The sequence below is a fragment of the Microcaecilia unicolor genome, unplaced genomic scaffold (assembly GCF_901765095.1).
Source record: "Microcaecilia unicolor unplaced genomic scaffold, aMicUni1.1, whole genome shotgun sequence".
Classification (NCBI taxonomy): domain Eukaryota; kingdom Metazoa; phylum Chordata; class Amphibia; order Gymnophiona; family Siphonopidae; genus Microcaecilia; species Microcaecilia unicolor.
The window spans coordinates 80,761-94,116 of record NW_021963030.1 but is presented as its reverse complement, the minus strand read 5'-3'; the positions used below and the strand labels follow the sequence as shown (position 1 = coordinate 94,116).

Here is a 13,356-nt window from a genome sequence, read left to right as displayed (position 1 = left end):
CGTATCTGGACTCGGGCGGTAGGGGGGACCAGAGCCAGAGGGAGGGGGCACATTTTACCCCCCCCCCCGGCGCCACCGATCTCCCACCCCGCCATTTCCGGACCCCCCCCTCGCCACCAATGACACCCTCCCCCGCTGCTGTCACTTACCTTTGCTGGCGGAGGACCCCAACCCCCCGCCAACCGAGGTCCTCTCTTCCATGCAGGCTGCGCCGCTGCAAGTTTCAACGCTTCCTGTTCTTCTGAGTCTGACGTCCTGCACGTACAGACTGAATTCCAAATTCTGAGTCTGACGTTCTGCACGTTGTACGTGCAGGACGTCAGACTCAGAAGAACAGGAAGCGTTGAAACTTGCATCCTGCACGGAAGAGAGGACTTCGGCTGGCGGGGGCTTGGGGTCCCCCGCCAGCAAAGATCGGCGACGGGTTGGTGGCGGGCGGGAGGGGGAGGTGGAGAGGGTCTGTGGTAGGGGGGTCCAGGGCGAAATCTGCGGGGGCCCAGGCCCCTGTGGCCCCACGCAGATACGCCCCTGCACTCAACAAAACCTAAGCAATTAGGCTTGGAGACCTAGCCAGAGCTGCTGCTGTGTGACCACCACCTGCTGAGATAGAGAACATACTGAGGAGTTTCCAGCAGCACATGGCCACATATAGGGAGGCAAAAGATTGCTCTCTATCTCCACCTGCTGGTAGATGGACACAACCCACCAATCTATTGATCTGCTTGATGATATGGAAAGACACAGATATTCAGCGCCAAACCGGCTATGTTGAGTGGTCAAAATAGGCCGCTAAAATATCAGGCCTATCTTTGACCGCTAAAAAGTTAACCGGTTAGTGCTGTATATTGGCATAAAAGGTTAACTTTTTAGTTGCCAAATAAACCCAAATATTCAATGAACAGTCCAGCACTGAATATCTGAGTTTAACGCCGGCAGCGGACAGAAAAATCGCTGGCTGAATATTGGGCCCTACATGTTTTAATAGTATTTATACGTGTGTGAAACTTCCTTGGACACTGTTCCCTCTAAGCTGAGTCAGAGTCCTCCACCTACAGCCCTGCCAGTGAAGGACAGGCAAGCTCTGTTGCTGGAAACGGCCCGGCATTGAATATCCGGTCTTAGCATCGACCAAGGGAATTAGCCAGTCTAACTGAATATTGGCTCCTATGTGTTTTGTGCCTCCAACGCAATCTTTTTTTCGAAGTCCCTCATACCCTTCCTTATCAGCGCTTTGCATTTGACTTGACGTTCCTTATGCTGTTTCTTTTTATTTTCAGTCGGTTCCTTCTTCCATTTTCTGAAGGATTTTCTTTTAGCTCTAAATGGCAGATACAAATCAAGGTCAGGTAACACAAAAAGTAGCACATATGAGTTTATCTTGTTGGGCCAACTGGATGGACCGTGCAGGTCCTTTTCTGCCGTCATCTACTATGTTCCTTCACCTCACTTTTTAACCATTCCGGCTGTCGTTTGGTTTTCCGTCCTCATAAGTACATAAGTAATGCCACACTGGGAAAAGACCAAGGGTCCACTGAGCTACTACTACTACTACTAGACATTTCTAAAGCGCTACTAGGGTTATGCAGCGCTGTACAATTTAATATAGAAGGACAGTCCCTGCTCAAGGAGCTTACAATCTAAAGGACAAATGTACAGTCAGTCAAATAGGGGCAGTCTAGATTTACTGAAAGGTATAAAGGTTAGGTGCCGAAAGCAACATTGAACAGGTGGGCTTTGAGCAAAGATTTGAAGATGGGAAGGGAGGGGGCTTGGCGTAAGGGCTCAGGAAGTCTATTCCAAGCATAGGGTGAGGTGAGGCAGAATGAGCGGAGCCTGGAGTTGGCAGTGGTGGAGAAGGGTACTGAGAGGAGGGATTTGTCCTGTGAGCGGAGGTTACGGGCGGGAACGTAAGGGGAAATGAGGGTAGAGAGGTAATGAGGGGCTGCAGACTGAGTGCATTTGTAGGTAAGAAGGAGAAGCTTGAACTGTATGCGGTATCTGATTGGAAGCCAGTGAAGTGACCTGAGGAGAGGGGTGATATGAGTATATCGGTTCAGGCAGAATATAAGACGTGCAGCAGAGTTCTGAACGGATTGGAGGGGGGATAGATGGCTAAGTGGGAGGCCAGTGAGGAGTAGGTTGCAGTAGTCAAGGCGAGAGGTAATGAGAGCATGGACGAGAGTACGAATTTTGCTGATGTTAAAGAGGAAGAAGCGACAGGTCTTGGCTATCTGCTGGATATGCGCAGAGAAGGAGAGGGAGGAGTCAAAGATGACTCCGAGGTTGCGGGCAGATGAGATGGGGAGGATGAGGGTGCCATCAATTGAGATAGAGAGCGGAGGAAGAGGATAAGTGGGTTTTGGTGGAAAGACGATAAGCTCGGTCTTGGACATGTTCAGTTTCAGGTGACGGTTGGACATCCAGGCAGCAATGTCGGATAAGCAGGCCGATACCTTGGCCTGGGTCTCCGTGGTGATGTCTGGTGTGGAGAGATACAGCTGGGTGTCATCAGCATAAAGATGATACTGGAAACCATGAGATGAGATCAGTGAGCCCAGGGAAGAGGTGTAGATTGAAAAAAGAAGGGGTCCAAGGACAGATCCCTGGGGAACTCCAACAGAGAGCGGGATGGGGGTGGAGGAAGATCCATGAGAGTGTACTCTGAAGGTGCGGTGGGAGAGATAGGAGGAGAACCAGGAGAGGACAGAACCCTGGAACCCAAATGAGGACAGTGTGGCAAGAAGTAAATCATGACTGACAGTGTCAAAAGTGGCAGATAGATCAAGGAGGATGAGGATGGAGTAGTGGCCTCTGGATTTGGCAAGGAACAGGTCATTACAGACTAGAGAGTGCTGTTTCTGTCGAGTGTAGAGGGCGAAAACCGGATTGAAGCGGATCGAGGATGGCATGAGAGGAGAGAAAATCAAGGCTCAAGTATTTTGGAGAGGAAGGGTAGGAGGGAGATGGGGCGGTAGTTGGAGGGACAGGTAGGGTCAAGTGATGGTTTTTTGAGGAGAGGTGTGACTACGGCATGCTTGAAGGTGTCAGGGACAGTTGCAGTGGAGAGAGAGAGTTGAGGATATGACAGATGGAGGGGTGACAGTACGAGAGATGGTGTTAAGTAAGTTGGTGGGGATGGGATCAGAGGAACAAGTGGTGCATTTCGAGGAGGAAAGAAGGCGGGCGGTTTCCTCCTCGGTGATATCAGGAAAGGAGGAGAAAGAGGCCTAGGTTGGTTGGTTGAGGGAGAGGGTTGAAGGGTGAAGAGGAAGAGGTGGCTTGGTAGTGAACTCAAGGTTGATCTTTTGCACCTTGTTGTGGAAGTAGTCAGCCAGTGATTGAGATGAGAGTGAGGGGGGGGGGGGGGTGGGAGCGGAGGGCACTTTGAGGAGGGAGTTAAGGGTGGCGAAGAGACGACGAGGGTTGGCGCTGAGAGAATTGGTCAATTGGGTGTAATAGTCCTGTTTGGCAAGGAAAAGGGAGGACTGGAAGGAGGATAGCATGAATTTGTAATGAAGGAAATCTGAATGGGTACGAGATTTCCTCCACAGGCGTTCAGCAGATCGGGCGCAGGAGCCCATCATCCTGTCCCCGACAGCGGCCAATTCAGGCCAAGGGCATCTGGCAAACTTCCCAAACGTACAAACATTCTATACATGTTATTCCTGGAATTGTGGATTTTTCCCAAGTCCTTTTTTAATACGCAGAATGTATTTGGCCTGGGATTCCAGGATGGTATTTCTGAACAGCATCCACCCCTGATGTACATTTTTCACCCTCGCAGCTGCTTCTGTAAGTTTTATTTTCACCATTCTTCTCATTTTATCATAGTCTCCTTTTTTAAAGTTAAATGCTAACATATTGGATTTCCTGTTTATATTTACTCCAAAGCTAATATCAAATCCGATCATATTATGATCACTATTATCAAGCGGCCCCAGCACCATTACCTCCCACACCAGATCATGCGCTCCACTAAGGACTTGGTCTAGAATTTTTCCTCCTCTTGTTGGGTCCTGTACCAGCTGCTCCATAAAGCAGTCCTTGATGTTATCAAGGAATTTTACCTCCCCAGCATGCCCTAAGGTTACATTTACCCAGTCAATATCGGGGGTAATTAAAATCACCAATTATTATTATTATGTTCCCCAGTTTGTTAGCCTCCCTAATTCCTGATAACATTTCTACATCTGTCCGTTCATCCTGGCCAGGTGGATTGTGCTGCACTCCTATCAGTGTCCTGTTTCCCTTAACACATGGAATTTCAATCCATAGGGATTCCCAAGATGTGTTTTGTGTGCTGCAAAATTTTCAGTCTATTTGATTCAAGGCCTTCCTTAACATACAATATTTAATTTCCTTTGCTGAGTGAGCAGAGTAACTTAAAATACAGTCCCTATTTGATTCTACCTTTCCACAAGCTTAAAAACAATTTCCCAGCAAATTCTTACCAGTGAAGATCTCTCGCTCTCTGGAAGTCCTCTCACTGCACCTGTTCTGGACTGGGGGCGGGGGTGACCTAGAAACCCCACCGACATAACCTTGTATCTGCACCACATCACTGCCACAGTCAAGCAGAACCCATACAAAGTCTCCCTTAAACCAGGGCCGCCGAGAGCCGGGTCCGGGACAAGGCCGCCCCCGGGCCCCCCACCACCCGAGGTCGTCGTCGTCATCGCCGCCGGGCCCCCCTCCACCCGCTACTGGGCTGGGCCCTGCACTAACCTTAAACGCCTCCTTTCACCTTCGCAGCAAGCAGCAGCAGGGCAGACCTCTCCTTCCTTCCGTGCCCCGCCCTCGCGGATGTTACGTCAGGCGAGGGCGGGACACGGAAGGAAGGCCTACCCTGCTGCTGCGAACGTGGTGAAAGGAGGCATTTAAGGTTAGTGCTGGGAGCGACGGAGGGAGGACGGGTCGGACTGCGGTGTCGCCGGGCCCCCTCCGGAGGCACGGGCCCGGGGACTTTTGTCCCCCCCTCTCGGCGGCCCTGCTTAAAACTACAAGTAACACACAACAGTGCAGTGGATAAAATATTTAATTATAATGTGAGAGTGGTTGATTTATAGCTCCCCTTCCGTCATATCATAGTATTCTGAAAAGAGAAAGAAAAATGTTAGCTTATTTATCTGGAAAGCACAAGCAGCACTTTACAGTCACAGATCAATGATTGTGTAGCTAGAAAAACACTAACAGAGTTAAATAGATTAGCCGCATAAACTTATACAGACAATTCTAGTCTTATATTTAGGATTTACCCAGGTAAGTCTCCTGCTGAACGTTGTCAAATAAAGATTTGTGTGCATTGCTTTCTGCCTTACTTTAGGATAGCTTTCTACCTTGACCAGACACAGATGCACACGTAACAGTGTCAGTGGTGAATACCAGTGTCGAGGGCAAAGAACTTTACTGCGCCCTGGGAATGCCTCCAGACAGGCCTCTCTGTATATGGCGAGCAGGGAAGAGATTTTCAACCCCGATGATTCATCTGGCTAACCCCTAAAGATCAGCAGAGTAATCTTTTCAATATCAACATCCACAGTAACATAAGGATCAATATTTAGCCAGTGACAGTTAGTGTTTCTTTCAACACTGACCATTTCCAGCTAAATTAAATCCAGATATCCAGCAACAGGCCCATCCTTGCTTGGCACCAAATATCTGGAAGCTTTCCAGGTATGGCCAATATTCAGAACTATGCCCGCATGGCTAACTAGGCATAAAGACTCATTACCCTTCTCCACCACCGCCAACTCCAGGCTCCGCTCATTCTGCCTCGCCTCACCCTATGCTTGGAACAACCTTCCCGAGCCCTTACGCCAAGCCCCCTCCCTGCCCATCTTCAAGTCTTTGCTTAAAGCCCACCTCTTCAATGCTGCGTTCGGCACCTAACTTTTTCAGGAAATCCAGACTGCCCCAATTTGACTGCCCCTATCAGACTGACTGTTCACGTGTCCTTTAGATTGTAAGCTCCTTCTATGTTAAATTGTACAGCGCTGTGTAACCCTAGTAGCGCTTTAGAAATGTTAAGTAGTAGTAGTAGTAGTTTATGCCATCCAGCATGCCCAGTTAGCTTTGCGGGCACTGGTGTTTATTTTTATGTTTATTGAGATTTGATAAAACTGCCCTTATCATACAGCAAATCAGAGTGATGGACAATCAAAATATTAAAAACAGGAAGAGGAATTCCATAACGCAGTGGCTCCCAGACCTGGTCCTGGAAGCACCGTAGCTAGTCAGGTTTTCAGCACACCCACAATGAATATTCACAAGAGAGATTTGCATGCACTACTTCCACTCTATGCAAATCTCTCTCATGAATATTCATTGTGGATATCCTGAAAACCTGACTGGCTGGGGTGGCTCCAGGACCAGGTCTGGGAACCACTGCCATAAAATACAGGCTAGATTATCAATCAAGCAGTCACAAACATACCAAGGGAGAGAGGGATGCCCGTATAACCCTCGGTTGCACTCTGATTCCATCCCAGTACCTCCTCAGCCCTAATCCCAGGGGCTGTGCAGGCTAAGGATGGAGGATATTCGGCAGCACATTGTAGTTCAACCTGGCACGAGCCTCTCAAATTCTTTGAAAATCAACTCCAAAGTAGATAAGGCAGATGTCAATCAGGACTTCCAGCCTCTTCAATTATTCCTACTAAGAATATATTCCAGTGACAGTCATAGACTTGCTCAGAGGACATCTCTTCTTAATCAGGACAGCTCTGTGGGTGTCAATGGATTTGTAGCACCCCCCAGTACTAAGCAAGCTCCATCATTGTGTCCAGGAAGGGGTAAATGTTACTGCCTATGGGCGTCTTCCATGTGTGTACTCTTTCTTCCTGGTCAGGAGAAGATGCAACTCTACCACTTAATTCATATCCAGTGCATTCCACTCTTCTCCCCCCCCTCCAAGTCTAACTACAGGCTAAAGAGCCAGTGATACTGGTGTGGCTGCTACCTGTATAGCAGTCTTCTCACTAAGGAGGTAAAAGTAGCCCTGGATGTGCTGCACAAAATAATTTCTATTGGTTCCTGTCTCTTTAAATGGGAAAAATATACCAAGACAGCAGTGGAGGGACAATGGGAAATCCACAGGTATCTGCAGGTACTGGTGACAACAGTCATTAATAACATGGGGATGGGATGGGGACTAGATTATGTCGTAAACTTGAAACACCAACACCTCAGCTGAAAAAGAATTCAGAAAAAGCAGGCATATTTAACAATGTTTAAATTGTAGCAAGCTAAAGAATGCATTTTATGTTTTCTTTGAATTTACAAGATCTTTTCAGCATGGGTTGGTTATGCGAATGAGAAAGAAAACTTTAGGGATGATAAGGGCACGATAGCAGTATTGATGGGGTGTTTTTGTTTACTCAGGGGTTTGATTGATCACCAAATTATGGAAAAACCAAATCTCAGCAATTTACAAAAATTATAAAAGAAAAAGGGAAAAGTACGTCAAAAATAAGACAGGACAGATCACAATAACTCAGAAAACAATGCAACCATCCTGCATAATACAGCATCCAAACAAAACAAAAAAATGGGTGGAGGGCAGGAGGATGGAAATAAGTGACTGCGGCCAGGTGGGGAGGGGACCAAATTATGTCCCCCTCATTCTGTAAGTGCCCTTCCCTGCTTACATTCAAAGAGTACTGCCAACCACAGTGGAAGGTGACTCATGAAGGTGGCTTTTTTTGGTCTTTGCAACCAGTTGCCACTCCCATTACGAATGGAACCAACCTTGATTAAGTTCAAGGGATTTGCTAAAAACGCACTTTTTCCCCAGGCTTTCAGAGTACCAGAGATGTAGAGCTCTGCAAGGTTTATGTCTTTTGATTATATAGTAGAATTACAGCGTCATATTTTATTGTTTTCTGTGTGTGATATAATCTTTCCTTTTTTGACTATGGCATTCTTATTTGTATGTTTTGTATTATTATTGTTTTTATATAATGTAAGCCACTGACAGCTTTTTTGGCTAAGCAGTATATCAAGATTAAATAAACATGAATCACTTGTTTCCTCTCCAAAAATATTAGGACTAGGGGGCACACAATGTAACTACTAAGTAGTAAATTTAAAACAAACTGGACAAAACATTTCTTCACTCAATGTGTAATCAAACTCTGGAATCTGTTGCCACAGAATGTAGTAAAAGCAGTTAGCTTAGCAGGGTTTTAAAAAAAAGTCCATAAGCCATTATTAAGATGGACTTGGGAAAATCCACTGTTTATATCTAGGGCAAGCAGCATAAAGTCTGTTTTACTGTACTAGGATCTTTCCAGGTACTTGTGACCTGGATTGGCCACTGTTGGAAACAGGATACTGGGCTTGATGGACCTTCGGTCTGTCGCAGTATAGCTACTGTTATATTCTTATGTTAACTAAACTAGTGCACTTAACCACTAGTCTTTAATGATGCATTCAAATGGCGTAATATGTAATTGTTATGGTTCACAGATGTATAAATATAGTATAGCCTGCAGCCTACTACCCAGCTTCGGACCTGCTGGAAAAGCTTGGCCCAGCCTTAGAGGCTGCTGGGAAAGACAGGTCAAGTAAGTTTTTAATTGAAATCGAGGGCCAGCTATTAACAGAAGTTTCTAACTGGCACAATTGTCAGTTGGGAATTATGAAACAGAAATAGCTCAGAAGAACCTTATGGCAGGTGCATGGGAAAAGCAGAAGTAAGAAAGAACATTTGTGGTCAAAGACAGTTGGCCATCTGCTGGAAAAAGGTGGGGGGATTTTTCCAGAGTAAAAATATCAAAATCTGCAGTTAGTCTTGTGCCATCTGGGTAAAACAGTTTTTTTTTAGGGGGGGGAGGGTAATAGGGCTCAATGTTAATAAAGGGAATATAAATGACTGACAGCTGATATGTATGGGAGAGTTGTAGGCAAGAGTTCGACCTGGGCGTCACTCTGCTGGAGAGGTCTCCCCTGAGAATATATTTCTATATTCTTATAATCAATGCTTCATATGTAACCTGGCTTTGGTAAGTAATAAACAATCCTCTAAATGAATCTGTTTCTCACTCTCTTTATTTCTATTTATAGGGAATCTGCAACAATACATGAGATCTGGTATAGGTATGAAGAAGGGTAACTAGAATATATCACCTCTTGACTGTCTTTTGGTCTGGCGAGAGAAGTGCACGTCTCTGCCAGGGTTAAAAGATCATAGTAAGCACCTTTAGAGATTTCTGCACTACTCAGTGACATGGCTGGTCCATGAACAGAAATCATAAGTTGGAATGATTGGAGTCAGATGGAATTGGTAAAAGCCTTCTCTGAGTTCTCTCTGCAGTATCAGCCAGAACCTAGGGGACATATTACCCCCATTAATACACAGGGGAAGGGCATGGGTGGGGATAACAGTTCAGTGTAACTTACAGAATGCGGTAAGTTATGCACATCAATGTCGCATGCGAACATTTACCTGAGCCATACACCTGTTGCAAATGTGTGTGCCTAAATTGTGGGGTACTGATGAGGGTTTTTACATTACATTGGAATCTTATAGTCTGCTACAACCGACAAGCTCAAAACAGGTAACAGTGAAAAGAAGGACCATTCTCCAAACAGCTTTTACAATAGATAATCACAATACCGCAAGATGAGTACAAAGTTCATAGATCAGGAAAAATACACCCAGAAAAGAACGGTCTTTAATGGTCTCCTAAACAAAAAATAATATCCCATTTGCCCGAGAGAAAAAAACTAGAGGATTTCAGATACAGGCAGCTTGATATGTTAAAGAAGATTGCAAGGGTCGTAAGCTTTTACTTTGCGAACTGTAGGAAAGCCCAACATGTAAATATTCCTATTAAAGGAAGACCAATATTTTAAACTAAACTCTAGCATCTATTGGCAGCCAGTGTTTGCACATGTGTAAGTGTTTACATGTTTATATTTCCATGTGTAAGTGTGTACATATTTACATTTACATGTATAATTGTGCATGTATGTTTGTTCACATTTACATATGTAATTGCTTACACGTGTGTTTACATTTGCATATGCATGTGTGTTTATGTTTACATATACATGTGTGTTATTGCATATACAAGTGTTTACATGTTACATCTACATGTGTGTGCATATGCGATTGTTTACATGTTTACACTTACATGTGTGTTTGTCCACACGTAAGCATTTATATGTTGACAATCATATGTGGAAGGAAGTGTTATCCAATTAGCAGGTTCTGATTAGCCTTAACTAAGGGCTGGGTTCTGTATAACTCCAGAATTCTATATACGGTGCCTTAATTTCCACACAGAAATAGAAGCATATTGCAACAATCCAAGATGGCCGCATTCTATTGAGACGCTGTGAGTCGCGTTCCATTGCCTCTTTTACAATGCCTAAACAAAGGGGGAGAGTGATAGCCAGAGCCCCACTACCTACTCCCTCTTTACCTGGTCCTATGGACCGCTTTGCTCGACCGCAGAGAGTTGCTTTAGAAAGCGGGACGCTGCCAGTAGGGATGTCCGGCGTGTTAGGAGAATCGGTCTCCCCTGGATTAGATACCACTCTCAGCCCCGCTATGCGGACTCCACCTCCCCAACCGGTTGGAACAAGCTCCTTTCTTGCTGACTCGACGGGGTCTCCCAATGAAGGTGGTGTGGACCCGGAAGAACTTCGAGTGGAGGACTTGCTTTCATCGCAAGTCGGAGAAACGCTACCACCGTGGAATGCGGGGAGAAGCACCGAAGGACAGAGCGAGATCCCTGTGAAGGCGTCTGAGAGGTTTGAAATGCCTAAGGAATTAATTGTCAAACCAAAGGAGGTTACTTTAGATAAATTATGGGACTTAGTTTCTGCCTTGGGACATTCTTTCTTGAAACAGGCAAATGAAACTGTTCCAAAAGTGAATTTATTAGAGAAAGACTTAAGAAAGATGGAGGAAAAGACAAAAGAAATGGATAGTAAAGCCGAAAAGGTTGACCAAAGGATTATGAAATTGGAAACATTACAACCTCTGATGACAAATGACTTGACTAATCTCAGGAAAAAAATGGAAATCTTTGATAACTATACTAAAAGTCATAATTTAAGATTTGTAAATTTTCCCAGGATAAAGACAGTTCCTCCTCTTGATATGTTAAAGAGATACTTGCGAGAAATTTTGAATATATCAGACCAGAATTTACCACCATTTACTTCTGCTTATTATGTCCCAGGAAAGGAACTGAATCAAATTCCTGAAACTCCAATAGATGTATCTCTTTTGCTTGAGACTTCTGATTCCGAATTAGCGTTGTTACCGGATAAAAATTGGATCTTCCGTCTTTTCTTTCCCTTTTTGGGTTATAAGATATTATTATTTCCTGATGTCTCTAAGGAGACAAGGAGACGGAGGAAACAATTCTTGCTCCTTAAGTCTGAAATAATACAATTGGGGGGCACCTTGTTTTTAAGGTACCCCTGCAAATATATAGTAAGACTTGATGGGAAGAAATACGTGTTTACAGAGCCCGCGCATGCATCAGCTCTTATAACTTCGGAAAAAAAGGATAAGCGCTAAAGGAATAAGTAACTCATCTCAATAGAATTTGCGTTAACTTAATTTAATTTCCTAAGTTTGTTTTTTTTATTCTCCTTGTATTCCTAAACCTTGGATTTCCAATTTATGGACTTGAGTATTAATAACCTCTTAATAGATTGTTAATCTTTAATGATATATGTTTAATTTTTATGTTGCTTTTCCTACCAAGATGTTTTCTTGAAATTTTTGATGAAATTGAATAAATAATAAATTTTAAAAAAAGAAATAGAAGCCTATTCTGTAACAACGTGTATAACTAATTGGCATTAATTAAGATTTATGCACACAATTCACTATATATATTCTGTAACATGGTACAATTAAATTCTAAGTTGCATATTTACATGTTTGAGAGTTTGTGCATATGTAAGTGTTTATATGTACATGTGTATTTGCATATGCACTGTTTACATGTTTACATTTATATGTGTGTTTGTGCATATGCAGTTTACATGTTTACATATGTTTGCATATGAATGTTTACATATTTACATTTATGTATATGTGCATATGCAAGTGTTTGCATGTTTACATTTACATGTGTGTTTGTGTAAGAGTTTACATGTTTACAATTACATGTAAGTGTTTGAGTATGTGTGTAAGTGTTCGAGCATGTGTTTAAAGGTTTACATTTACACGTGTAAGTGTTTAAATTTATATGTGTAAGTGTTTGCATATGTGTAAGTGTTTACATGTTTACATTTACATGTGTAAATGTTTGTGCATATGTGTTTACAGAAGGGAAACCAAAAGGAGACTTGTTAGTAAGTTTTCTATTCCTGGACAGAGCTGTGAACTGAAAATTATCCAACATATATTCCGGAGCAGCCCCATCTAACGTTTTATATAAAAAAACAAACAAACAAACAAACTCTGGCCTCTCTAGGAAGCCAATGCAATCTTACAAAGTAACCTGAGAGAAGATCAGATGCACCGTAGGATTCTGTATTGTCTGAAGCCTTTTTAACTTATGCTTCAAACTTTCCAAAAATATATGATTACAATAGTCTAACTTCAGCAATATCAGTGACTGGACCAGAAGTGTAAATTTCAGTTTTAGTTACAAACTGCGGGAAACGGCAGCTGACCCAGTCGGAGCCCAGGTGAACCGATAAAAGGTCTACATCGAACCAGTGGTCGTGAGGCAGCCATGGGCAAAGAAAGTGTTAACTCTGAGAAATAATTATATATATATAAGAAATGATATTAAAAGCTTGAAGTTTGAATTCTTTTCACTCTGCCAGCAAAGTAGTGAAGGAATGCAGGCTGGAATTAATTAGAGTCTAGTTTGGCCGAGCTAAGGTTAGGAAAGGTCAGTGAGAAATGAAACTCTGTCCCTTGTGAATTGCCAATGCTAGCTGGCACATCTGTAAATTATTAGGCTTACTGAATAGTTTTGTAAGCAGGCACGAGCCAGACATATGACATATTGTAGTTTAAGAATAGGCTGAAATACTATTTAGAAGTGCTTAATATGTAGATAGCTTAGATATAGATATATCTTATAAGATATATCTGATTATGCTTATTTTAGAATATGTTGTATTCTGTGTAAATTAATAATTCTGTGTGGAATGTTTGTTCAACTTTCTGTCTGACGTTCTGAGTAGGGCTACAGTGAAGGGGGGCCAACATGTGTTTTGAATTAACTATGGTCTTAGCTAGTTCTGTGTATGGAGCTGAGAGGTGAAAAAGGTCAGAACTAGTCAGCTCTCTTCTCCTTGATTAATTATAGGTAACTGTAGGAATAGTCCTGAAAGTATAGCAGTATGCCATTAAGTAAGATTGGCTTTTGACCT

At 43.4% G+C, this 13,356-nt stretch overlaps 1 protein-coding gene across 1 annotated transcript in view; it reads right to left on the bottom strand.

Annotated features, from left to right (window-relative positions):
- Positions 1-5,045: 5,045 nt before the first annotated feature.
- The window catches only part of LOC115458789 (proline-rich protein 29-like), a 73,429-nt gene continuing 65,118 nt past the window's right edge, over positions 5,046-13,356 (bottom strand). Inside the window, exon 6 of the mRNA XM_030188601.1 lies at positions 5,046-5,092. Within this exon, the coding sequence (XP_030044461.1) occupies positions 5,061-5,092 (32 nt within the window). The 3' untranslated portion in view covers positions 5,046-5,060. The remainder of the gene's footprint in view (positions 5,093-13,356) is intronic.